Consider the following 23,921-nt stretch of genomic DNA (forward strand, 5'->3'; position numbering starts at 1 on the left):
TTCATTGTTCTTAAGATGCAAGGGTTTGGGTCTGTGGTCACCTATGCAAATTGGTGAGGATTTTTATCAAGCCTTCCCCAGGAAAGGTGGTGTAAAAGTAAGGGAGGATTTTGGGGGGAAAGACGTTTCCAAACGGGCTCTTTCCTAATAATAATAATACCGGTTAGACGTTTGGTGGTAGCAGCGAAAGTCCAAGGGCAAAGGGTAAAATAATTTGTACCTTGGGGAAGTTTTAACCTAAGCTGGTAAAAGTAAGCTTAGGAGGTTTTCATGCAGGTCCCCACGTCTGTACCCTAGTGTTGAGAGTGGGGAAGGAACCTTGACATGGTGGCAGCGGTGGGATTTTAAAGGTGTTTACCCTTCCCTTTATATTTGACAGCCCCACTAACACAGAACATGCTGCTTCTGAGCCCATTAACATCACTATCGCACTGGAAGATCAGGAGGCTGAGGGAAGGAAGAGCTGTCCTTTTGGCCAGGGGAGCAAATCAGATAAAAGGAGAAATCTACCTGCAGGAGCTGGGTCCCCACCCTGGAGGATCATCTGCTTTCCTGTTACTTGTGAAACTAGGCAGGCTGGCCCAGTCAATAAATACTTAGATGGGCCCCAAGCCACAAAGAATTCTGGGTGGATTGGCTCAGGGCCTCGGGTAGTATAGTACAGATGTTTCTGATTTTAGCCTGAAGACCTGGCCAAATCTGATCAGGGTTCCTTGCCAGTCTCAGCGTAGGAGCTGCTTCCCTCCATGTTTTGTTTGTATGATTGTATGTTGGTAGCTTAGGGGTGCCCCTCATTCTCGCTGAATGCTCTTTGAATGTCTCCAGCTCTGGCCTGACTCTTTCCAGGTGAGCAAGTTGCTTATTGTACTCTTTCCCTCCACTATTTTCCAGCTGGAGCCATCTGAAGTGGACCAAGACTCCCAGTCTCATGCCAGTGTCTCCTGGGTTGTTGAACCCAAACAGGATTCTAAGAGGACCCTCAGCACTAAGTATGAGACCACTATCTTCTAAAAAAGCAACCCTGTGTCCACCTAGTCTAACCGTGCCTTTGCGATCTGATCTGTCTGCTGTTCTAAACTCCCTCTCCCTCCAGCTGCTGGCACTGAGCTCCACCTCTAGGGGCTACACCATCAGAGGCAGCAGCACTAGGATACTGTAGACTAAACAGCTTTTGTATCTGATCACTACTGAACACTGTGAATTCTCCTTACTCGGAAACAAGGGTAACATGCGGAGAGAATGACCTGTTAGATACTTGTGAGGTGGGAGATGCAGAGGGTTGGAAGCTGCGAGAGTCTGAGATGTGGATCCGGGAAGCCGCCTGCCATTTCATGTTTTTCCCCTTGCTGCGGCATTGAATCTCTGGGGGCGACATGACACTCCCTGGGCCTTTTTGTATTTAACGTTCTTATCCTTGGACTGCTATAGACCTCTTGTCTCCGAGGTGCGCACGCTCACTCGTTCTAGATTCTGTACTGAGCCACAGCTGTATACTGTTTCAGCGAACTGTTACCCCTCTTTTTACTTGTCATCTGAACCGACACTAACCAGAGTGATGCTGTCTGCAAATAACCCATTCACTAGATTTCCTCGCATGGATCTTGTGTGCAATCTCTTCCCCCCACCCCACCCCGAAGTTCAGAGTTGCAAACCTGATTGCACAGCTAACGTGAGAGCCGGTCTGGGCCGCTTACACAGCGGTTGCTCTCACTGTGCACATTGACCCTTCTTAGAGATCAGGGTTGGTATATATAGGAAACGCCTGGCAGCAGCTTCTCAGCTGCCCCACTGAAGTCATTGTGGGGGTTTCATCCTGTCTTGTCAGATTTGATGCAGGGCCCTTCTGTTCAAACCGACCAAACTGCTTGAGAGCTACCAGCTTGGTTCTCCCTTTTAGAACTATACATGCTTTAAGCTTTTAAAGGCACATGTGACTAATCCTGTACTGGGTGTGGGGTGGGGAGTGGACTATTTGTTGTCTGGCCAAAGCAGACTGGGGAGCTGGGAACTTTGCTCTGTTCAGCAGGTTTCCTGCATGTTAACTTTGATCCCATTTCTCCCTTGGGCAGGAAGAAAGTACAAGTCTTCTGCAGATCACAAGGCTATTAAATGCTGTGCAATGACGGCTAGAGTGATCTTGAAACATCTGCCACTTCCCCATCCCTTGGCAATGGGATTACCCTTAGGGAGGGCCCTAGGTGCCTGGGTACCCTAAGTGCAGACACCTCCCCCTTTCTGTTCACCTCATTTCCTTGTCTGCAAAGTTTTGAGCCCATGGTTGGCTAGATAGATCTGTCTACGGCTGCTACTTTAGTTCCTAAATGTGACTCAGACCCCTTACAACTGAAACCACAGAGCACGTGCTGCTGTGCAGGCCGAGCAGAGCTGGGACCTCGTTTGGAGGGTGGCCTCTGTGCCATAAAGCAGTTTGTTAGCCAGTGACCATGCGGATACAAATACAGTAGAGCCTCAGAGTTATGAACACCAGAATTAGAAACTGACCAGTCAACCACACAACTCATTTGGAACCGGAAATATGCCATCAGGCAGCAGCAGAGACACACACACAAGTAAATGCAGTATAGTACTGTCTTAAACGTAAACTACTACAAAAATGAAGGGAAAGTTTTTAAAAACAATTGACAAGGTAAGGAAAGGTTTCAGAGTAACAGCCGTGTTAGTCTGTATTCGCAAAAAGAAAAGGAGGACTTGTGGCACCTTTAGAGACTAACCAATTTATTTGAGCATTGGTTAGTCTCTAAGGTAAGGAAACTGTTTCTATGCTTGTTTCATTTAAATTACGATGGTTAAAAGCAGCATTTTTCTTCTGCACTGTAAAGTTTCAAAGCGGAGTTAAGTCAGTGTTCAGCTGTAAATTTTTGAAAGAACAACCAGCATGTTTTGTTCAAAGTTCAACATTTCAGCATTACGGACAATCTCCTTTCCTGAGGCATGTGTAACTCTGAGGTTCTGCTCTATTCTCCTGAGGTGCCCTGGTGAATTCCTGACTAGGCTGTGCTTATGGCCAGCCCTGATTAAAGTGGGCCAAATGTATAAGGCTCATTGATAGCATGAAACTGAGGAGGAAGGATGGTCCAGTGATTAAACAGACTGAGGAGTCGGAACTCCTGGTTCTGTCACTGACTTGCTGTGTGACCACGTCCCTTAGCCTCAGTTTCCCCCTTTATCAAATGGGGATAATATCTCCCTCCCTCACAGAGGTGATGTGAGGCTTAATCAGTTTGCAAAGCAATTTGAGAGCCTCTAAGGAAAGGCATTATGTGACTAGCACGTAGTAGTCGTCCTATGACAACAACCCACTATGCTCCGCTTCACTCACTCTCCTGCCACATGAAATACCAGTCTCACAAGAAGGGAGGTTGCACCTTGGATTCTGACCAGCGTTCTAAAGTCAGACTGAAAACCACCTGCTCCTTTCTATGGGAGCACCTGGCTGTGTGGGACAGTAGGGGTTAGTACACCAGCCTTTCAGCTGTCACACTGGACAAAGATCACAAATGTGTCTGATCCTAGTCTAATTCCAAGCATACCAACATCATTTATTTTGCACCATTAGCAGAATCCGCTCATAGGAGAATCAGCAGTGGGGGAGTTGCAGGTGACAATCAAGGTGTGGTCGGAAGAGAGCTGTGAAGGAAGCTGGACAGCTACTACCCACACTATTCTTGCCTCTGCTTTGTGATGGTCCGTCATGAACAGTTTAAAACCCGCATCTTCTCCTCCCCAAATGTCCATCTCTAGACACACCCAGTGTGTCCATACTGGCTCTTGAATCTTAAGCAAACCCCATTTACTGATGCAACCTGGATTGTCCAGAACAGAAAGTAGGTCTATAAGAGTTTTCTTCAAATGTCATAATCTCTGCAGCAACCAACCACCCCAAATGTGGTAATTCAGCCTGGATCCTCACTTGTTGTGTATTAGAACCAATAAGGATCACTTTTTAATGGGCTATTGATTTTGCATCAGTCTTTTCTTTCCCTTTCTCCCCTCCAGCCCAGTAATTATACTAGAATCTTGTGTTTCAAAATCTTTATCTAGCTCCTTCCTCGGAGCAAGTCTGACCTCCCAGTCCTCAGGGTCATGGCCTAACAAGACAAACAGAGTTCAGAAATAACAACCTGGTTAGTAAGTATCCAAGTAAGGAGGGTAGGAAGATATTTTGTAAAGCACAAAGAATAAAAACCTCAGTCTTGTAGGTAGATTTAACATGTCATGCACCCCTGGCCCCCGTGGTAAGGGATTACAGATGCTTAGGCAAAAGAATCCTTAACTAGAGAAATACTACAGTGAATGCCCAGAACACTGCAGTGTTCCTGTTACCTGTAGTGGTTTGGGCACTTGCTGTAGAATACGGCGGTATTTTTACGGGCTGCTGCGTATTGTTTGGCAAGCTGTGAACGGCGCCCTGAAACCTCTTTTCAGTCGTTCAGAGGAGATGCTCAATGAGGAATGCAAGTGGTGGTGTGCTTTTATGTCTGAGTTTATCATCAGTTACAGCTACCCACATACAGATCCGATTTTCGGAGGGGCTGAGCCCTTGCAACTGCCAGTGTCTTCCGTGGGTTCTCAGCGCCCCTTTTTAAAAAAAGAAAGGGTTAGTTGTGCATGTGCCTTTTTAGTGCTGACCTCTGACCCTTGGTGGGATCCCAGCAGCCCTGTCTGAACAGAGGGCTTGTGCTGTGCACCTGTAGCTCTCACCAGTTTGTGGCTCTATTATTTCTCGCTGCTTGGTCACACACCCCTCTGTCCCCTCCCTTCCCCCCCCCACGCCCCCCAGCATTGGTTTGAACGTGACTCATGAAATTATTCATTGCATTTTTTCCTTTCTGTTAACGTTGTCCCCTGTTCTGTTTGCCTCTGGAAAGCTGATATGCAGGCAGCTGTGTGCTACCATGGAAATGTAGTAACGGGGCAGAGACCTAAGAAGCAGTGGTACCCCAACAGGATGAAGATCTCCACCCGGCACTGGTGTCTGCCTCTCTGAATATGTTCATGACTGCCGAGTAAGGGCTTCCACAATTGAGGGGGGAAAAGGGATCCCAGCAACCAGCTGACAAAAGCAGCTACGCATTTCTAGCAAAGGAGATTTGAGACTTCTGAGCTCAAGGGAGTGATACCTTATTTTCTAGTCTGTTGCAACAAATGTTTTTTTAAAGAGATTTTTTTCTTTTTACATGCAATGATACGAAACAAAACAAATCCACAACTTAAATGTAGCATGTTGCAATTTTTTGGGTTGGAACAACCCTTAGTAAATTAAGATTCCACGGTACTGTCCTGTCCTACAAAGAGTACGGTAAAAAGTCTTAGCAATGGCGGTAGTGTGTGTATGTCTAATGGTACTTTAATTCACCTCGGTTCTTGGTGAGCAGGAGAAAACAATTCCAAGGTTTTGGCAATAGTTTTGTTCCCGATTCTGAAACTCAGCTGCATGGATTTTCATACACTTTTCTTTCAAGCCACTCCAAGCCTAAATGGGAGATGGATATAATTTAAGGAAAACTGTCTGCAAAGGGGTTACAATCCTAGTGATGATTGCTGGGTATCACCCATGGTACGAAGCCTGCTTTCACTAGAGAACTGTTGCATTGCAATACTTGATGTTTTGATGGTAAGGAGGACACAATTAGATTCCTTTCCATTAGTTTATCACACTGAATAACTGGAGAGTTTGCTCCTTTCTATACCCCCTCTTGCATCTGCCATGTTTTTTAAATGCAGTTATGTGCTACCGCGTTGGGTTTTTAAAGTCTGGTTGTGATTTAACACTTCTTTGATACTAGCTCATTATTGAATTACCATTAGTGTAACAGTATTTCAGAATATGAACCAACAAGGAGTTGTATTCTGGGCATTACACTGAAACAGTCCATACCTGATGATAAATTCAATCAGTCTAAGGGTGGTTGGTCCCAAGCAGTCTCACATTCTTAAACAGAACACAATCTTGAAGGTGCTTTGTAATTACGCTTCATTTAAACTACCTGAGTATTTAATGGTGGCTTTGGCTGTGACAGTTGTGTGACCTGTTTTCCAGTGCCCTGACCATCAGGACCTTGTTGGAAGGAGAGATGGTAAAATGGGCATGACTTGGTTCTTGAGATGTAAAAACAGGGGACACCATGCCATTGCTTTGGTCTCAGGCAGGTGTGATGGTTTGGTGGTGCCCTGCTGCTTAGTAGAACTTTGTGTCCTAACTATTTGTTTTTAACTCCAGTTGCTGCTGTATCTGTCAGGATTTAATTTAGTCTCATTCCAGTTGATGGTGAGTGCTGAGAGAAACAAACAATCCCCAGGGCCTAGACCTGTCAATGATTAGTGAGCGGGAAAACAAGCTGTTTTTTAAAATGAGTGAATTTTAGGAGACTTAACATTCCTTCTTATGCCTATGTTGCAGTTCATACTGATGTAAGTGTAAATATTCGGTGTGTTAGCAACAAGTCTGTTCGCAGAGATTGAACCCCTGCTTTGGAGGAGGGATAGCTCTCTGTTGGATGCAGGAGCTTTGGAGGTTGGCTGGCAGTAAAAGTAGTGATGAAGACTCTAATCTTGCTGTTGTCTCCAGTGACTCAGCAACCCCCTTTGCTGTTCTCTTGCTAGGTGTTTGTTTTCTCCTTGACACAGAATACGTATTGCAGAGGAGCTGAGCTTTAGTAGCGTATGTTTTCAAGGTACTTGCCTGGTAGGGCTCTCCTCCTAGACCCCAGCCTATATTTTCAGGAGTTCAGGTGGCTCCCAATCTCTTAGTACTTCGCCATTTGTGCACTGGTCAGGCTCTTGTGTTCCTACAGGGATTCACAGTATCTGGAGGAAAGTGTCCTAAATTTTGGGTTCTGAATGTGATTAATTTTCAAAGTTCTGAGCTAGTTCTGTTACCAACCTGTGATCCACTTCCTTCCCTTTTTCAAAGGATAGACAGTATTCTAGAGCAATCTCCCTTTGTATTTGGTATGGGTCCAGGCTGAGAACTCTAGACAGACACTAATATTAATAGCTGAATTGTCTTCTTAAAATGAGGGTGCAGTCATTTAATGTATTCAGCTCCAAGCTGCTGTATCCTATTCTATTCTGTACCTGTTTAAAAAAAAAATGGTAATCTCGGCTGTTCAGTTTTGCCTTTAAATTTAGAAGAAAGTTGGTATTTGGATATCTGAGGCACCCCCCCATTCCCCTTGCAGAAAAAAAGGTATTTGGGTGTGTTTCGAGGGGAAGCTGAGCTGGACCACTGCCCTTTGTGAGGCTGCTGCAATGTACAGAGCAGACACCAAATGGTATCCTTGAGCAACTCCATTTCTTGAGCTGTGAAACTGACCTGGACTCAGCTATATTAACACTCCCTCATTCCAGAGTTCAGCAGGCATTTCTGTGGTTTCCCTTATGCTTACATCAGTTGAGTGCAGTAGGATTTTTCATTTTATAACAAGCTCTCCGTTTGCAACTCCATGCTCCTTTTTAGATCCTACATTGGCATATTTAGAGGTATCTGTACAACCAGAAGCCAATTTGATGTGCTTGAAATGAGAGAGCTAACTCAAATTTTGTCTTTTGAAAAATAACCTGAGATTTCCCCAACATGGCAGAGAACAGTCAACTTCAGTTTGCAATGTAGACCTTTTTGCTAATTGTGATGTATGGCAGTGGGACTGATTTGTAATAAAAATGTTATTTAATCTGTCTCTGTATTTTGATACTTGAATTTTCTTTTATTTTCCTGTATATACAATTGTTAATCTGCTTGAATTTGTCTGAATTTTAAACATCTTGTGGTACCAAACATAACCAATCTGTGCAACAACATAGACTGACCTCACTACAACAAGGCGAGATTGTAAATATTTCTGGGCTTCCAGTGGTCGTTTTGTTGTTTTTCATAACTGTACAATTTAGAACAGACTGAATTAATAAATAAACTCAGACACTCACCTTTGCTTTGTTTACTGTGATGTAGATAGTGTGGAAGTCTTTAATTTTCATTTTTAAATTTGGTCAAGGAGTAAGCAGTGGCTGGTGCCTGGAACCAAAATGGCTGTTCTTGCAGATGGATAAAATATTTCCCTTGTTTAACCAAAACAAGTTCAGTTTGCTGCTCCAGGCCAATGGGAGCTGCAATCAGCTGAGGCAGGTAAACAAACTGGCCCAGCCCTGCAGGGGAACCACTGCCTTCGGGGATTAAAAACCTGAGGTAGTGTCGATGGCACATATGAAGTAAGTCAGATTTTAAAGTTAACCCTGAAGCGTATATCAGTTACATTAGAAACTAAGCTCTGTCATTTTTAACACAAAGGATCTTAATCAAATCCCCTATCCTCTGCTAAAACCACTTAATGCCAATGCAGGAAAAATCAGGGTTCAAATTCACAGGATACATTACAGCATTATGAAATCCATCTTGCCATATTTATTCAACATTTCACTGCCCCTCCAACTAATGAGACCAACTAATGGCAGGTATGGGAAAAAAGAGCAATTTTTGTTTTTTAGTTTAAAGGTTTATTCAGACAAATGGGGAATTGGCAGTTGGTATTTATGTAATTGTTGCCAGCTGCAGAAGTGCTTTGGATGCTGCTGCTGTCCCCCAGAACAGGACAGCTGTTTCCTTGGCTGCAACAGACTTCACAAGCCAAAGCATGATTCTGAAAACTGAGTCCTCTGTCCCCAGTGCATGTGGTTCTTTCTGTGAGGGTTAGAAAGAATCTATTCCTGCTTCTGGCTCTGGGAGAACTTTTTTTAGAATTCCCAGGTAGTAGGGTCCATACACCTGCCTGTTGTGATGAATCATGCTGCCAAACCTGTGGCCAACTTCCAGCAGTTCTTCCTGAATTGGAGCAAGGCCTTTTGGGAGACTGTGAGAGTTCTGGGCACTCGGAGACAGATGAAGGCTGAGAAATGAATGAATCCGCTGCTCTGTAGGTACAAAAAGAGAGGGTGTGACAGCAGTCAGTCACTAAGGGAAGAGTGAACACATGACAGTTGGAGACCCTATCAGCTCAGCAACAGCTCTGAAGAGAAATCATTCTAGTATAAAAAAATTCAAGTGTGTAGCAGATGTCAGAACGCACCATGGAATTTAAGATTGTGCTTAAATGCAATAACTGCAACAGCACTAATCAGTGGGGAAAGACTTCAGCCTTAGTTTGAAATATCTTGGTAATTTACATATTACTGTGGGGGGCTAGTGGATAGAGCACTGAACTGAGACTCGGTTGCAGAGCCAGCAATTGAATGCAGGTCTCCTAAGTCACTGTGCCTCAGTTTCTCCATCTGTAAAAGAGGGATGACCCTGCTTTTGTAAAGTGCTTTGAGATGGGGTGTACTGGCATATAGAGTATTTCACTGCTTGATTGTTATTGTTTGACTTCTGGAGAAGGAGTGAGGATCTCAATCTAGGGGCATTAGGTACCCAACCTTGTGGCAGTCTGAGCAAAGAGGCCAAAGACTGACCTTCACACTCACATCTAGCATCAGGTGCACCTTGCATGGTGGTTGCCTATGCGTGACCAGTCCTGGGAAAGGACTTCACTCTAAGGCCCAGCCTAGATTGTAGATAAAGATGTAGGGTGGTCTCATTTTTAAAGTAAAAAGCCAGCACATTAGGCATTTATTCAGGGACTCACCAATTATGCTCCGCACTGCATTGTCCTCCTCTGCAATGCTCCTTATCTGGCCTTTAAGGGAAGCAGATTTGTCATCTGTGAAAGCAGGGTAACCCAGTTGCAAGAGCCACTCACTAACTTCCTGGTGCACATGATTGCTGATGTCCAGCAAAGCTTCTTGAAACCTAAATCACAGAGGCATGTTCTATATTCCTGGGCTGCTCCTCACCTTTGCTTTACAGCAGGGAGAGGGTCGAACAGCTAGGAAATTCCCTCCACAAACTTGTAGCCAGGATCATCATGATGGCAACATAAGGCAGACAACCAGCCCTACTCATTTGGTGTCCCCTGAACTAAGCTGCCCTAGTGCCTGTTACTGTGATCAGAATGATCAGTATCACCAGTTCCCCATTAACTAGTGAGTCACCAGTTCTAGGGGATTAGTTCCCAGCTGGAAACTCCTCCCCCAGCCAGAAGCCCTGGCCCTTATTTGGATTTTAACTCTCCTCTGAGTTCCAGAGCAGATTCCTGCAGCTCTTCTCATTCCCAACCAGCACCTGTTTCCCTCTGGAAAAGATAATGGTAAAGCAACCAACCTTGTGTGAGGGAGCCCTTCCAAGAGGGCCTTTGTTATCCATTTCAGCCTATCTACAAACCCAGGCGAGCTGAACAAGGCACTTCCACACACACTGCTGGACACCAGCAGGACTGCAGCTATGATTGTTAGCTGATTCACTTGCAACTGTACCTCCTGCAGCCGGGCTTTGTCCATCAACAGAGTCTGCAAAGAAAGATTAAATCGCCTTGTGAGCATGGGGAGAGCTGTGCTCACCAAGCAGGGGGCTTCTTAAGCTGGAGAATCGCAACTGCCCTTCCTTTTCTGTATAGATAAGGAGAGAGGTCTCCCCTATAGAGAAGGGTGTGAACCACTGATCAAACTGATCCCAGAAGCAGGAAAGGCCTTATGTTTTGCAGGGGACCCAGCCTAACAGAAGAGGAGAAATAAGCCACAAGCTAGCAGCTTTCACTGCCAAAAAGGGATAGGGAATCCAGCAGAGAGCTATGGTCTCCCCTTGCAGTCCTGTTGCCTAGCCCAGAGACAAAGCCGGCTCCTGCTGTAGAGGTTGCATAGGATTCAGGGCCCAAGCACCTCTTTATTTTGCTTGTACTTTAGGCCAGTTCTAACTGCCATGTCAAAGGGGCAGAGCAGTCCTACCTCAGGGTAGTTCTCTGTGCCTGGCTCCCAGTGGAGTAGATTCATGTATCCCTGGTTTAACACAGACATGGGACTTGGTATAGCTGAGCTCCTGCTGCCAGCCCCCAGTGAAAGTGGAACAGGTGATCCATGGACCTCAGGATGGGATGGGGATGACAGAGAAGATGCAGAGACTTCTGCTGCTGCTTTGTGTAACCACTCAGTTGTATGATCCAGGCTGTCTGGAATAAGATTATGGAGAGAGGTTTGCAGGAAAAATCAGACTGAGCAAGTTGAATGGTGAAGGAACTGTTTTCACTCACTGTACTACACTACACTCTACTCTGAAAAGACAGTATGTCTCGTGCTGGCCCCTGGTACTTTAGAAGTGACTGACACCTGTTGAAGCTTCAGAGTCAGGCTCATTCTCATAGGACACAGCCATGTCATTGTCAGGACAGTGATGTTGGCCCAGTAGCAGTGGAACTGAAGAGAGGCATGTTCAGGGCTGGTCTCAGCCAAGTTTTATAATGTGCAGAGGGCTGGGAACTATTACAGCACATATGGTGAAACACCTCTAACAAAACCAGACCAGCTCTGCTGCAAGCCAGCAAATCTGGTACAGGGAGCAGTAAAATGTTGCTCTTTGTCTGGGATAGCTTGGCTTTGATTTAAGCATCCACAAAAAACCTCCTAGAATGCTCTGCCAAGGGTGACTACAGGTCTGTTTAACATTTTGCCCTTTCCTCTGAGGCTCTCAAAGCCTTTTATACACTTTAATGAAATCTCACAACATCCCCTGCCATGGCTATTTTCTCTATTTTATGCAGGAAGAAACTGAAGTAGATTAAATATCTTGCTCTCTTTTACAAGGCAAGTCTGTGAGCAAGTTTGGACTAGAACCCTGGTGTCCTGACTTCCGGCTAGTGCTCTAACTACCAATCCATCCCCTAGTTAGAAGCACATCTCCTTAAATTAACATTTGACAGTTTTGTCTTTCCATCTTGTTACTAATACAAATTTGGATGGAAGACCTTAACAGCTCTGTTTCTATCTGCTGCTCCTGTTTACCCTGCACCTGAAGCTAGTATCTGCTACCAGCAGAATGTCTGCACCATTGGCTGATGTCAAACAGAAGACCAGTTTCAGGTGGGAAAGAAAGTAACTGGAGATGAACTAAGCAGCAGATAATCCTATTTGTGTACATTATTCCACAGTAGTAAAGAGAGGAAAATAACCAATGTCCCATTAACAGAAATACTTGCTTTAAAATGAATGCTTAAAATTGTATGTGCACACTTTAAATGCGTGAGTAAGCTGTTAGGAAGACTGGTTTCTCCATAGGGCTGCTACAACACAGCCATCTGACACAAGCCTCCCTACACCACACACTCCATGTGCCAAGAGACCCTTGCCAAGGATAAGCTCATGCTCTAAACCCACCAACCCTTGACTCCTCTGCTGAATCTGTCCCCTTGTGGGTGAGGTCTGTCTATCATGGAAAATGATATCCCTGCAGCCCCTGAGTAAGATCCCTTTCCCACCTGCTGTACTCTGGACCTATGTCGCCCTGTGTTGGTGCTCAGTATTCTCAATCCTTCTATAAGTATTCTTGATGATGACCCAGCACACCCCTGCACCTTCTCTCTCCTTCCCCACACGCTCACTGGGCAGCTTGGCAAGGAGCTCCTGGAATTTCTTCTGCTCATATTGGACAGAGTGATCCTGCAGGTGGGGCCGGAGGCTCTGGATGGTAAAATTCACCATGTCCATTTTCATCAGGTCTAGCACCCGGACAATCTCCCTGGGGTGAATAAGAGGACAAAAGGAAAAAAGTATCACCGCAAGTGGCTCACTGAAGTCAGATTGCCCCAGCTACCTAGAGGCAAGTTTCACCAATGTCGAGTTAGCCACAGAGACCCAGTCTTCAGTGCTGGGCATTCCAAGTGCAGGGGGAGTCAGTACTCACGTCCTGAACTCACTAGCAGCCCAATCCAGCCCCACACACTACCCAGTGGCTTCCTTTTCATGCAGCAGGGACTCTTTAAAAATCTGGGTTTTGTGCTGGGGAATGGTACCACATTGCATGCCCCCGAGACCATCTTACTTAGCCTCAGAACTAGTACAATAGGGGACGTACAAGCTACTTCAGTGTTCCTCCATGCTGTCTCTACCCTGATCTAGAGACCACCAGAAGGGTCAGAAGAGACCATGACCTCCCACAACAGCTATGTTCCACCGAAACAATGAAATTATCCAGCAGTGGGATAGGCTTATGAGTACAGAAGACAGGACATGGACCCAACCTATGGACTCATTACTGCAAGAAGAAAGATCAGTGGGCTCACTGCACAACTAAATGCAAAGTCCATTGCTGAGACTTAGGTTCTTCAGTCTCTCTCTCACACAGATAATTAGTCATTTCTCCTTCACAGCATGAAGGGAAAGAAACTACTACTTTTAAATAGCTGGGAGGCACTCAGATGATCTTGTGATAAGGCCATGTAAGAACCTAGATAAACAGAAGAGAAATCAGGCACTATAGTTCATTCCCTTCTGGTATGACTGTCATGGATGGGTTGGAGGGGTAGTGGTGTTATTCAGTGCCAGTTAGGATGGAAGTTTTTGTGAGAGGGACATATGTCCCCTACGAACCAGACTGAGCCTCAAGTTCATTTCACACTGGATTTTCCATTCCCCTGAACAATTTAATCCAATTTTCATTATTCAGAAACTCAAACTACCAGCAATGACAAGCTGAGGCTCAGTGTATCAGGAGTCCAGATGTGATATGATTATTGGGCAGGAGGCAGTAGATTTCCCTGCCACAACATATCACTGATTGAGGATATGCTGGTTTATGGGAGGCCCACCTGTGTCACCCACCTGAGCAGCTGAACTGGGTCTCTCACACCCTGTAGTCTCTGTACTTCCTCATCTCGGACAGGTGCACACAGCATCGCCATTGTACCTAGAATGTACGTGGTGAGATTGGGGATGTCCAGAGCCCCATGCTCAGCCTCCTGTCTGATCAGCTCCATATCCAGGGCTTCTTCAATCTGGTTCCGCAGTCGGCTGTGCCGTGGCAGCAACAGCGACAGTATGGTCTGCCCCAAGGAGAAAGTCAAAGAGAGAAGAGTCTGTTTTTGTTCAAACCTAGGAACCCTGCAGCTCACCAGGAGCTGCACAGCAAGAATCAAAGGCTGGCCTTATAGGAATGAGGACTCAGGTGACTACTAAGCACATTGAAACTTAGGGGCCCCCCCTAGTAGCTATAAGGGAATGTTTGTTCCTAATTGCTCCCTTAAGAGGTGTACACAGAAGATGCTATATGACCATATATCAGCCCCTAAATAATGTGTGGTCCCTATTCTTTCCTTTATAGCAGGGATAGTTTTTAGTGCCCTGCGGGATGGCTTTCTGGGAAGGCAGCTGCCTCTCAGGACTATAAAAGAGGAGAGGTATGGGCCAGGTCAGGCAAGTATGTTAGATGTTGCTGTGGGGCTCTGCAGATAGGTATGACTGTTAGTTTTAAACACTTAGCTCCTGTTCTAATATGTTGTGTGCATTAAAGACAGATGCTTATATGACTAGCCCTGGAAAGGGATTTCTTCATACATAAACTTGAGGAGTTTATAGATAGTAAAGACTATATGCACAGCAGGGCACAGTCACTGTTGGCCTAGGGAGGATTTTCAGGCCAAGGCATTTTCTCACTTTACTTCGTATGTCTCTCTCTCAGCCTTCTTTATTTAAGAAGCCTTGTAACAACAAGTAAGGTTTTAATAAAATCAAACCCATCTAATTAATTTTTAATTCAGGAAGTATGTGTTCCGTCTACAATCCTATTAACAGACATCTTCTACCTTTCTTAGAGCCTAAATCTGCTGTACTGAAGAGAGGGTTTGGGTCCACTAAGAAGGAATGATGGGGTTCAGTTGCAAGTTTAAGGGAGAAGAGGTCGCCAAGTATTAAGGAATACAGCTATCCTTGGGGCAGGAACAGAGAATGTAAAAAAAGAGGAATACGTGATAGTTGTCCTACCACCTGTGAGCTAGCCTTCTGCTGTCTGGTGAAAACCAGTGGGTTCAATACTAATGAGACTGAAGCGGACCAAGACACTAGCCATCCTTAAGCAGATTGTGGATCGGCTCCTGCTCAAGAAACCACTGCATCAGTGTAGCACAGAGATTTAAGTAATATCTATGATCAATTATGTCCATACTGATTCTTACACCTGAAAGGTATGAGGAGCCATGTAGTTGATTTGTGTGTGGGACCCTGGGTCCAGGGGACAGTCTTACAGACAGGATCTAGAAGGTTGGGCCTAGTATTTACTCTTCCTCGCTGTGAATTCCACTCTCTCATGCTTCGGGTCTAATGTGTGGCCACAAGGCAAGGCAAGGCTTAGATGTACATCACTAACAGAGGTCTAGCTCTAAGCTGGCTGTCCTATCTCACGAACTGCTCACCTCTTTAATTTCCCGTAGCAGTTGGATCACATGCGTGTAGTCTGGTGGACTAGTAGAGAGCTGTTCTTTTACACTGTCCCAGAAAGCTTTGTGCAATGTCTTCTTCACTCGGCTTTCCAAGCTGAGTGGGGAGGGGGAACAAGTAACTATTATTAACATTCAGCCATCTCACACCTATCATTATGGAGGGGCCATGCCCCCACTTGGACTTCTCTGCATTTGCTTTGAACTTTTATTCTCATGTTGGAAGCAACATGCCTCACCACTCTCCCTCCTATGGGAACCTCTATCAACCTACATTCCATAGTTCTCCCAAATATGGTTCCTACCCAGCCATCTCTTTTCACCAAAACCAAACATACTTTGGCCTTGTCTACACTGGGGTTGGTGTGTAAGGTATGTGTAGCTACACACCACAGTGGAAAGCAGGCTATGTCCATACTGTTCCATAGCTGCATGTGCCAATAAAAGGCTGAGGTAGCAGGGAAAAGTTCTGGCAAGGAGGAGCTGCCAGAGTCTTTCCCTGTAGAAGGGAAAGGCTCCAGCAACGGGACACTGAGCAGCACTGTCTCACTGTGCACAGAGCCATGTAGGTAGGGTACATAACTAGGGCCCTACCAATTTCACAGCCATGAAAAACACATCACAGACAGTGAAATAAACCCTACTCTGTGAAATCTGATCTCCCCCTGCTGCTAAGAGCACCCCAGTGAGGGGGCTCCTAGCTCCCGCTGGGCTGGGGAGGAGAAAGACTTCCATCCCCTACACAGCTGCTCTTGGGTGGAGTTCAGACCCACCTCCACCTCTGGGAACCTCCTGCGGCTGCAGAAAGCTCCACAGTTGCTGCCTTCAGAGTCCAGCTCTGAAAGCAGCACAGAAGTGAGGGTTGCAATCCCATGATCCTCCCAAAACAGGTTTGTGACGACCCCCCACCCTTCCCTTCAAAAAATACCCTTTTGGGTTGGGACCCACACAGTTACAACACTGAAATTTCAGATTTAAACATCTGAAAAGGTGAAATTTACCAATTTTCAAATCCTATATCTGTGAAATTAACCATAATGAAATGTGAATTTAGTAGGGCCTAAGAACTCAGGCATGTATTTACTCATCTAAGCAGCACTTCACCCTCTACACTGCTATTTATACCCATGCTAGCTGTGCATGCAGTGTGTGTACTCTACACATGTATGTAAGTGTAGACAAACCTTAGTCTTACTTTTCTACCACTTAGCAATAGTTCAGAGGCAGCCCACCCTGCTTCAGAAGAATGTGATGTTTAGCCAACCTGCAATAGATGCAGATAACTCCCTTCAGATTCCCCCAACCACTACTCTTATCCTCAGAGAAGATCGACAAGACCATACAATATTCGCAAGATACCTTTCTACAGAGCCTCTTTTTGTACAGCACCAGGAAGGATTAAGGTTAAGGCATTCAGATAGGACTCAGGAAGTTTGCAGCTACAATGCAGATTGCTGAGAGAAGATCTTTGCTAAAGATTTTACATCTCTGTTACTTTGATTAATACTTAAGAAAAGGTCACTGTCTACACCTCTGAAATCTCTGAGTGCTCCATTAAATTCAAAGATGACCAGACTTGGCATTCACCATAGTTCCAAGGGAAAAATAAACTTGAAAAAAACATGTCATATAGCACCAGTCCCCCACCCCTGCCCCCAAAATCCACTTTCTTTTCCTTTGTAGTTTCCACATACTTTCAACAGCCATATCCCTCCAAATCCTCCCCTCCCAGCCATATAATCTGCAACCTCAGGTAAGAGGAAAAAAACAAAGAGGAGTGTAGCAAACCTGTTTGGTGAGAAGTTGACCTCTTGCAATCTGAAGTCACGGTTCACCACAATCTCATGTGCAATGGTCATTCTGGAAACCTCTTGTGCTGTTTCTAGTAGTTCTGCCATGGAAAGAACTTGTGGAGGGCTGGCTGCAGAAAGGAAATTAATGAGACCTAGTTCTTTATCATGATCAACTACAGTCTTAGATGGAACATTTAATAAATCTAAAAGGTTTTACAAAATTTAATATGGAAATGTAAAATGAATGAAAACCTGTGTATGTAGGATGAGGTTAAAACATTCCCCTCAGAATATGAGAAACAACATTATGCTCCCAGCTGAAGAAGAAATGCTGACCCCGACAAAAGTAAAACTGATCACTTTGGTTTCTGTGTCTAAACAATGGAAGATTAAATTTCATTAATGGTCAAAAGCAAGAGCCCAATCCTCTCCCAGTGAAATCATTAGCTAAACTTCCATTCGCTTCAATGGAAGCAAGTTTGGGTCTCAAAATCAATTTAAAATATCAATCTGTGGTTACTGGTAACGCCAATATATGAAATAATTGTTCAAATTAAAATGGTCTTCAAAAGCAATGTAAGACTGCTCATTGAATGAGCTGAATAAAAATGGATTGTATAAAAGATTTATCAGTTCATACTTGGTTCTATTACTTTTGACATGTTCTCATACCTAGGCTTTAACCTCTTAATGATCTCCAGAATAATTATGCAACTACTTAATGTCTCTCTACCTTGTTCTGTTTTTAAAGTGAACAGTGAAATGAGTACAAGTCTTGTAAGTTATTTTAATAGCATCCTTTCCAGTGTAAAGATACCAGGAAGACGTATTCTGAAGAAGAATTTCACATTTTTACCATTTTAAGACTAAATAAGTTAGGTAAAAAGGAATTAGCTCTCTTCCTCTCAAGTATTTGTAATATAGACCTTCCAACGCATGACAGATGCATTTTTCAGACAGAGTAACTGAGACTCAAAGAAGCTAAGTGCCTGAACACAAACACAGAGTCAGTGGCAGAGCTGGAAATAAAACTCATGTCTTCTGACTCCCTAGGTATGTGTAATCTCCTAGACATGTTTGGAAATATTAGCTGACGAACTACTGATTTTATACTGCAACAATCATTTCAGAATCTCATGAAAATCATCAGTTGTGGGACTATTATCTATGTTTTCTACATTCTGGAGCAACAGGAAAAATTACAGGTGAAACTTACTAATTAAGTTACGGGAGAGAAGTGGGGTGAAAATATGGTGCCATATGGCCTAGCTTAATAGCCATAAAGTGGGAGAACAATTTACAAGTTGCAGAGGACACCAAAGTCAGTACAGAATAGGAATGAGACAGCAGAGAGTCACATGTTGGAATTATAGATTCTAACAGTGCTATAGGCTTGCCTTCATATCCTCCTCTTGGGTGACTCACCCTCTTGTTATTTTTGAAACCTTAGCCCCCATTCTGCAGTCTGATCTGTGTATGTAGACCACTTAAGCCTGAAATCAATAGGGCTCTGCAAAGGCACAAGGGTCTGCCTCTGTGGAACAGATTCAAGAGAGTGGTTTAGGATTGTAAGCACTTAGGGATAGGAAGGATTTATTATATGTCTGTACAGGGTGCTTAGCTCCATGCCCTCCCCTTAATCTGGTTGCAGTCTCTAGGGCTATGATACTACAAATCAGGACTAATTAGTGGAGTTAATTAATCTTGTAACTATTTTACATGCCAAGCAAACCCAGAGTTTGAAAAAGATGCTCATTTATGCTATAGTTTAAGTCTAAAATAATGAGAGAACTTAGAGATAACTAGATAACCCATGCCAATGAAGCCTGTATCTGATATACTTTCATTATGGAAGCATCTATCATCCATATACTGGATAACATCATTTATGTGTGTGAGTGGAAATAAAAAGTCCTAGAAAGTTCTTGACCAGCAAGTGGAAAAATGGATCAGGACACTAGCAGTTATATATGAAAGATCAATACAGGATAATTTAGAAAGCTGGGTGTAGAGAACCTTCCTCAGCAAGGCAGAGAAACAGAACAATTGCTAAATGAGTTTGAATTGATTATCCCACACCAAAGCAAGATGAAGGAAATAGTATACACCGTAACGGGTGTAGAAGAGGGTATGGTAAAATGACATGTCCCCTCTCTGAACAGATTACAATCTAACTTAGAGAAGAGGGTTGTGTGAAGAAGGGATAATAGCACGTTGTATGTTATGGAATGTCAGTCATATAAAGCCCAGTCCTGCAAAGAATCATATATATATTTGCATTCTTACTGGCCTAAGACAGTGCACTATAGCTGCCTATGAAGTCCCTAGCTAGCTTAAATCTTTGTTGGATAAAAACTACTAAAGACCCCTGTGCTACAGGAAGGGAACATTTGAATTTTTTTCTGATTTTAGTTCCACTGAACTGTGTAACGGAATTTACTGATCTTTTAGACAGGTGGAATTCTTAAGCTGCACCACTGTTTATCTAAGTTGATGCATAAGCTATTACCAGCAGGACAGTGGGGTGGGAGGAGGTATTGTTTCATATTCTCTGTGTATATATAAAGTCTGCTGCAGTTTCCACGGTATGCATCCGATGAAGTGAGCTGTAGCTCACGAAAGCTCATGCTCAAATAAATTGGTTAGTCTCTAAGGTGCCACAAGTACTCCTTTTCTTTTTGCATATACAGAAAATGATGTATAAGCTCTCCCAAAGTTACAATTCAACTCATGTGAGAAAGAATTCAAGCTGTGAATTGACTAAAACCCAGATTCATAGTTTTGATGAGCCCCTCTTTCCTTTCATACCAGATAAATCCACCTCTTTTTGTATCATGTGAAATAAGAGCGACATCTAGTGACCATTGAAAAACATCACCTGTCATTTATTGAAAGCTGTACAAGACAGAGGATGTTATCCCGGCCCCAGAGTTCACAGTTCAGACACACTACAATTGAGAGTCACAGTGCAGTAAAGATTGTACTGAATTTTGACTAACTTAAAAAAAAAAAATCACTTCATGGCAGAAAATGAAAGAGGTTTAGTGGAAACATGCTCTAAAGAAGCCTCTGAAGGAACAGATAAGGCACTTTAGGGCATGAAGTGTGAGAGGAATATTTGGTACAGCTGATGGGAAGTGTAAGACTTTGATCTGGGGTGATCTTTGCAAAAAATTGCGATGTCTATTCTCCAACAAGGTTAATAGTGGGATGGGATGTGGAGCCTAGGATTCCACGTCACCAAGTTAAGAACATTAGCAGAACAGTTAAAGATGTGTACGTTTTCTGCCCCGTAGCACCACTTCAGCACATTACAGTACTGTGCATGATGCCCAGTCATAACATTATTAAAACACAGAAAAAGAGCCACTGCAGAATTTAGTCTAAAATCAGGTCAGCAATGGTTCAAGCTGCCAAGAGCAGTTTGTAGCCTCCACATCTGAGGCAGAGACTGGACATCTCTCAACCCTAGTTTAGTAAAAATCAACCCTGCCTGGAAGCAGTGGGATGGCATGAGCCCACTACAGGTCCCTTCCAAACCCAAGGGCTCTCTTTCAAAGCTCTCCGCAAATCCCTGTCATCCCTGGTTAAACCACTGTTTGCACTGAACCGTGTGAGGACGGTAGAGACCAGACTTTTCTAGCATAACCGGAGGCGGACGTACACGCTGGCAGCCGTGGTGGGCAGAGGCTGGGCACATCCCCATCATGGCTCTCCTGGGCCTGCCTCGCTCTCCTGGGCCTACAGGGCATGCTCTCTGGGTCACTGCAGTCACTGGGGGGTGCCTTCTCTCCGGGGTTAGGCATCTTGTTCCTCCTGCAGGTCGGGAGGAGACAGAGGGTTAGAAAGGCCGGGAGCAGAGGCGGCGTCAACCCAGGCCCCTCAGGCCCAAGCCGGCCACGCTTCTAGTCAAGGGAGGGGGCCGTGAAATGAATCAGGCTGGGCCCGCAGGGGGGAGCCAGGCCCAGGGGGGAGCCTGGGCACGAGGCGGGGGTAGGGGGGAGACGGGGCGGCGGCGGAGAAAGACACCGAGGCAGGTGGGGGGCGGGGCAAGACCCCGGGGCGGGGGGAGCCGTTCAACGGCCCCGTGCCTCAGCGGGGGCCAGCGAGGGGTGGAGAAGCGGCCCCTCACCTTCCCCGGAGGGCCTGGCCGGTGGTGAAGGGCCGCGGCCAGGGCCAGGCCCGGGCCAGTCGGTGGTGACGAGACACGGGGCTTCCCGGCCGCTCTCGAGCCCCCTCACGGAACCACTGCTGCCGTTGCTTCAGTGAGCGCCCGCTCCCAGCTTCAAATTGGGCCGAACCAACTGCCAGCGCGTGGGGGGGGGGAAGAGGCTCTACCTCTGTACACCCGTGGGGGCTGCAGACGGTTCTCAGGGAGACTCCTCCCCGTCAGGGCGCCGACAAAACCTAAGCCACCGTGTTCTACTGCTTTGGGATCCCTCTCTGAATGAGATTTTATAATCCGCCCACCCCCGCTTCTCTGTGATAAATGGGCTGCTCCGCATCGCGAACCATAACACGCTCTTTTGAGGACTGAACTAACCCCAGAGAAATAGGGATGGGCCCACCACACAAACTCGCCTCCATTTAAAAGCCACCTAGAGGAGCCAGCTCCCATGCTAAGAGATAAAGCATGAATTACCCTTGGCTTCTGGCGAGACAGTTATTCCAGCACTACGCTCCCGTTGGAACTATTTTTTCCTTATAAAATTATATTCCCCCCCTCTAACCAAATGAAATGCTCCAAAGAGTGGCTCAGCCCACTGGTTTACTTGGACTCTACCATCCAATAGATGAGGAGGTAGACAGGTGAAGGGACTAGTCAACTAGAGCAAAAGCGGGGGGAAGGGAAGGGGGGTAATCCCTAGAAATGTATCGATAGAGTTGAATGATCCTTTGAGGATTTATTTATTGTAGGGCCCTTCTATATTTATAGGCGCCTTCATAGTAATTTATTTTAAATAATGCCTGGTAGGATCCCCTCCCCTTCTGACTGGATGGACCATGCAGATTGATGTAGGTTGGCAGCACGTGTAGTTGTTCACATCCCAGAAGGTGTTATGACCTTAGGGGAGGCGTGGGGCCAGTTGCAAAGTAAGTCAGGCATGTAGTAAGCAGAGCACTGCTGGCTGGCAAAGGGGGGCCTCAGGGGAGTTAGGACACTTGCCTTCTGTTCCCACCATTGGAGGTTTCTAGGAGAGCTAGGAATCCTGGGGTTCTGGTTCTTGTGAAAAGTGGAGGTGGGGTGACTTGTACATAGAGTGGTTCAGAACTATAGTAATAAGCATGTTAGAAACCTATAGGAGGATATAAGATTTTTAAATTATTGTTTACTTATTTATAGGGTAGTAGTGCCTGGGAGTCCCAGTCATGAACCAGGATGACAAGTGTTGTACAAGCAGAGTGAGAAAGATGGTCCTTGCCCTGAAGAGCCTGCAATCAAAGTAAATCCTTTTTCTTTTCTTTTGAAGAAGAGGGGTGGGGGAGGAAGAAAGGTGCACAGATTTGTCCATGGTTTACAGGAGAGGAACAATTTTGTTAATTTATGTTGGTGCCTGCATTTTCTTGCCTTTTCTTTCCAAACTATATTTATTGTGACTGTTTAAGCAATATCCTGATCTCTGAGCAGTTTATAAAACTCAGTACAAACTATTCCATACAAAAATTAAAACTGTACTGCACAGGTAAGCACTATGAAAACTAACCTCCATAACAACTACACAACTTTGTCCTGGTCCCATCAATCTGCTTGGTCCCCGTACCCTAAGAAAAATGGGTGGGTTTTGCCATAGGCCTAAAGGTTAACAAATCTGCATCCTACTGGACCAAGGGGCGAGCCGGTATCAGGTGACATCAGTGCTAGAAGACAGGGCTGTATCAATCTCATTTCTGCTTTGAGATGTATGCTGTTGGCTCAGATCTTCTCTGGATATTCAGAGTGTTGATTCTGTAGTCCAGAGATCTCGGAAGCTCCTTTCCTGGACCTTTAGCCTCTGACGTCTCTCTGATGAATCTCCCCTCACGGGCTCTGCAAGTCTTTCCTTTAGGATAGAGCCCTTTGGTGAAGCACTTCAGGGTGCCAGACTGCCTGTGAGATGGAAATCAGGTGGATTGAGCTCCAAACCTCCTCCTCTAGGGCAGCGGTTCTCACATTTAATGGCACCAAGACCCCATTCTGACAACAAAAATTACTACATGACCCTGGGTGGGAACCAAAGCCTGAGCCTGCCCGAGCTCTGCTGTCCCAGGCAGTGGGAGCCAAAGTCTGAGCTCCACCACCCCATGCAGGGGGGCCAAAGCCCAAGGGCTTCAGCCCGGGGGGGGCCTGTAACCTGAGTCCTGCCGTCCAGGGCTGAAGCCAAAGCCTGAGTCCGGCCGCCCAGGGCTGAAGACCTCAGGCTTCGGGCTCAGGCTTCGGCTTCGGCCCTGGGTGGTGGGGCTTGGGCTTTGGTCCCAGACCCCAGCAACTCTAATGCCAACCCTGGCGACCCCATTAAAAGGGGGTCCTGAACCACAGTTTGAGAACTGCTCCTCTAGGGGCTGCTTCCCATTCTACTCTTCTTCCCTTAGGAGTGAAAGTAGCCAGAGATTTTGCAGGGCTCTCTAGGAAATAACACAGGCATGAGCCCCGTCTGCCTCCAGGAACCCCTCTTTAGCAGAATCCCCCAACTTCCATGCAGCCTTGACCATCTCCGGCCTGTCTATAATCTACTTGTCTCTGGCTCTGGCAAAAAAAAAAACAACAACCCTCTCTCCCACCATCACCTTGTGAATCTTCATGACCTCAGGTGCTTTCTACCTGGATTGTGTAACCATAAAC

General features: G+C 45.4%; 2 protein-coding genes across 11 annotated transcripts in view; one reads left to right on the forward strand and one right to left on the reverse strand.

The window, feature by feature from the left end:
• The window catches only part of ANKS1A (ankyrin repeat and sterile alpha motif domain containing 1A), a 155,982-nt gene extending 148,036 nt beyond the window's left edge, over positions 1-7,946 (forward strand). For 6 of the 8 annotated variants that reach the window (XM_077839460.1, XM_077839463.1, XM_077839462.1 and 3 more), the window contains one exon: positions 892-7,946. In XM_077839460.1, coding sequence (XP_077695586.1) covers positions 892-1,011 — 120 coding nt within the window. In that variant the 3' untranslated portion in view covers positions 1,012-7,946. The remainder of the gene's footprint in view (positions 1-891) is intronic. The other 2 variants (XM_077839461.1, XM_077839464.1) reach the window with 1 other exon arrangement.
• On the reverse strand, positions 7,937-21,267 carry TCP11 (t-complex 11). Of its 3 annotated transcripts, XM_077839468.1 has the most exons (10): positions 21,234-21,267; positions 20,766-20,917; positions 17,097-17,229; positions 15,285-15,405; positions 13,699-13,919; positions 12,480-12,616; positions 10,834-11,054; positions 10,214-10,398; positions 9,639-9,802; positions 7,937-8,928 (listed from the first exon to the last, which is right to left on the reverse strand). In XM_077839468.1, exons 2-10 carry the CDS (start codon positions 20,905-20,907, stop codon positions 8,708-8,710), a joined length of 1,545 nt encoding a protein of 514 aa, XP_077695594.1. In that variant the 5' UTR covers positions 20,908-20,917; positions 21,234-21,267; the 3' UTR covers positions 7,937-8,707. The 3 variants fall into 3 exon arrangements, with proteins under 3 accessions (XP_077695594.1, XP_077695595.1, XP_077695596.1); XM_077839469.1 differs by lacking the exon at positions 21,234-21,267 and having other exon boundaries at positions 17,097-17,225; positions 20,766-20,829; XM_077839470.1 differs by lacking the exons at positions 15,285-15,405; positions 20,766-20,917; positions 21,234-21,267 and having other exon boundaries at positions 17,097-17,131.
• Positions 21,268-23,921: the final 2,654 nt, after the last annotated feature.

Source organism: Eretmochelys imbricata, chromosome 21 (genome assembly GCF_965152235.1).
Source record: "Eretmochelys imbricata isolate rEreImb1 chromosome 21, rEreImb1.hap1, whole genome shotgun sequence".
NCBI classification, from domain to species: domain Eukaryota; kingdom Metazoa; phylum Chordata; order Testudines; family Cheloniidae; genus Eretmochelys; species Eretmochelys imbricata.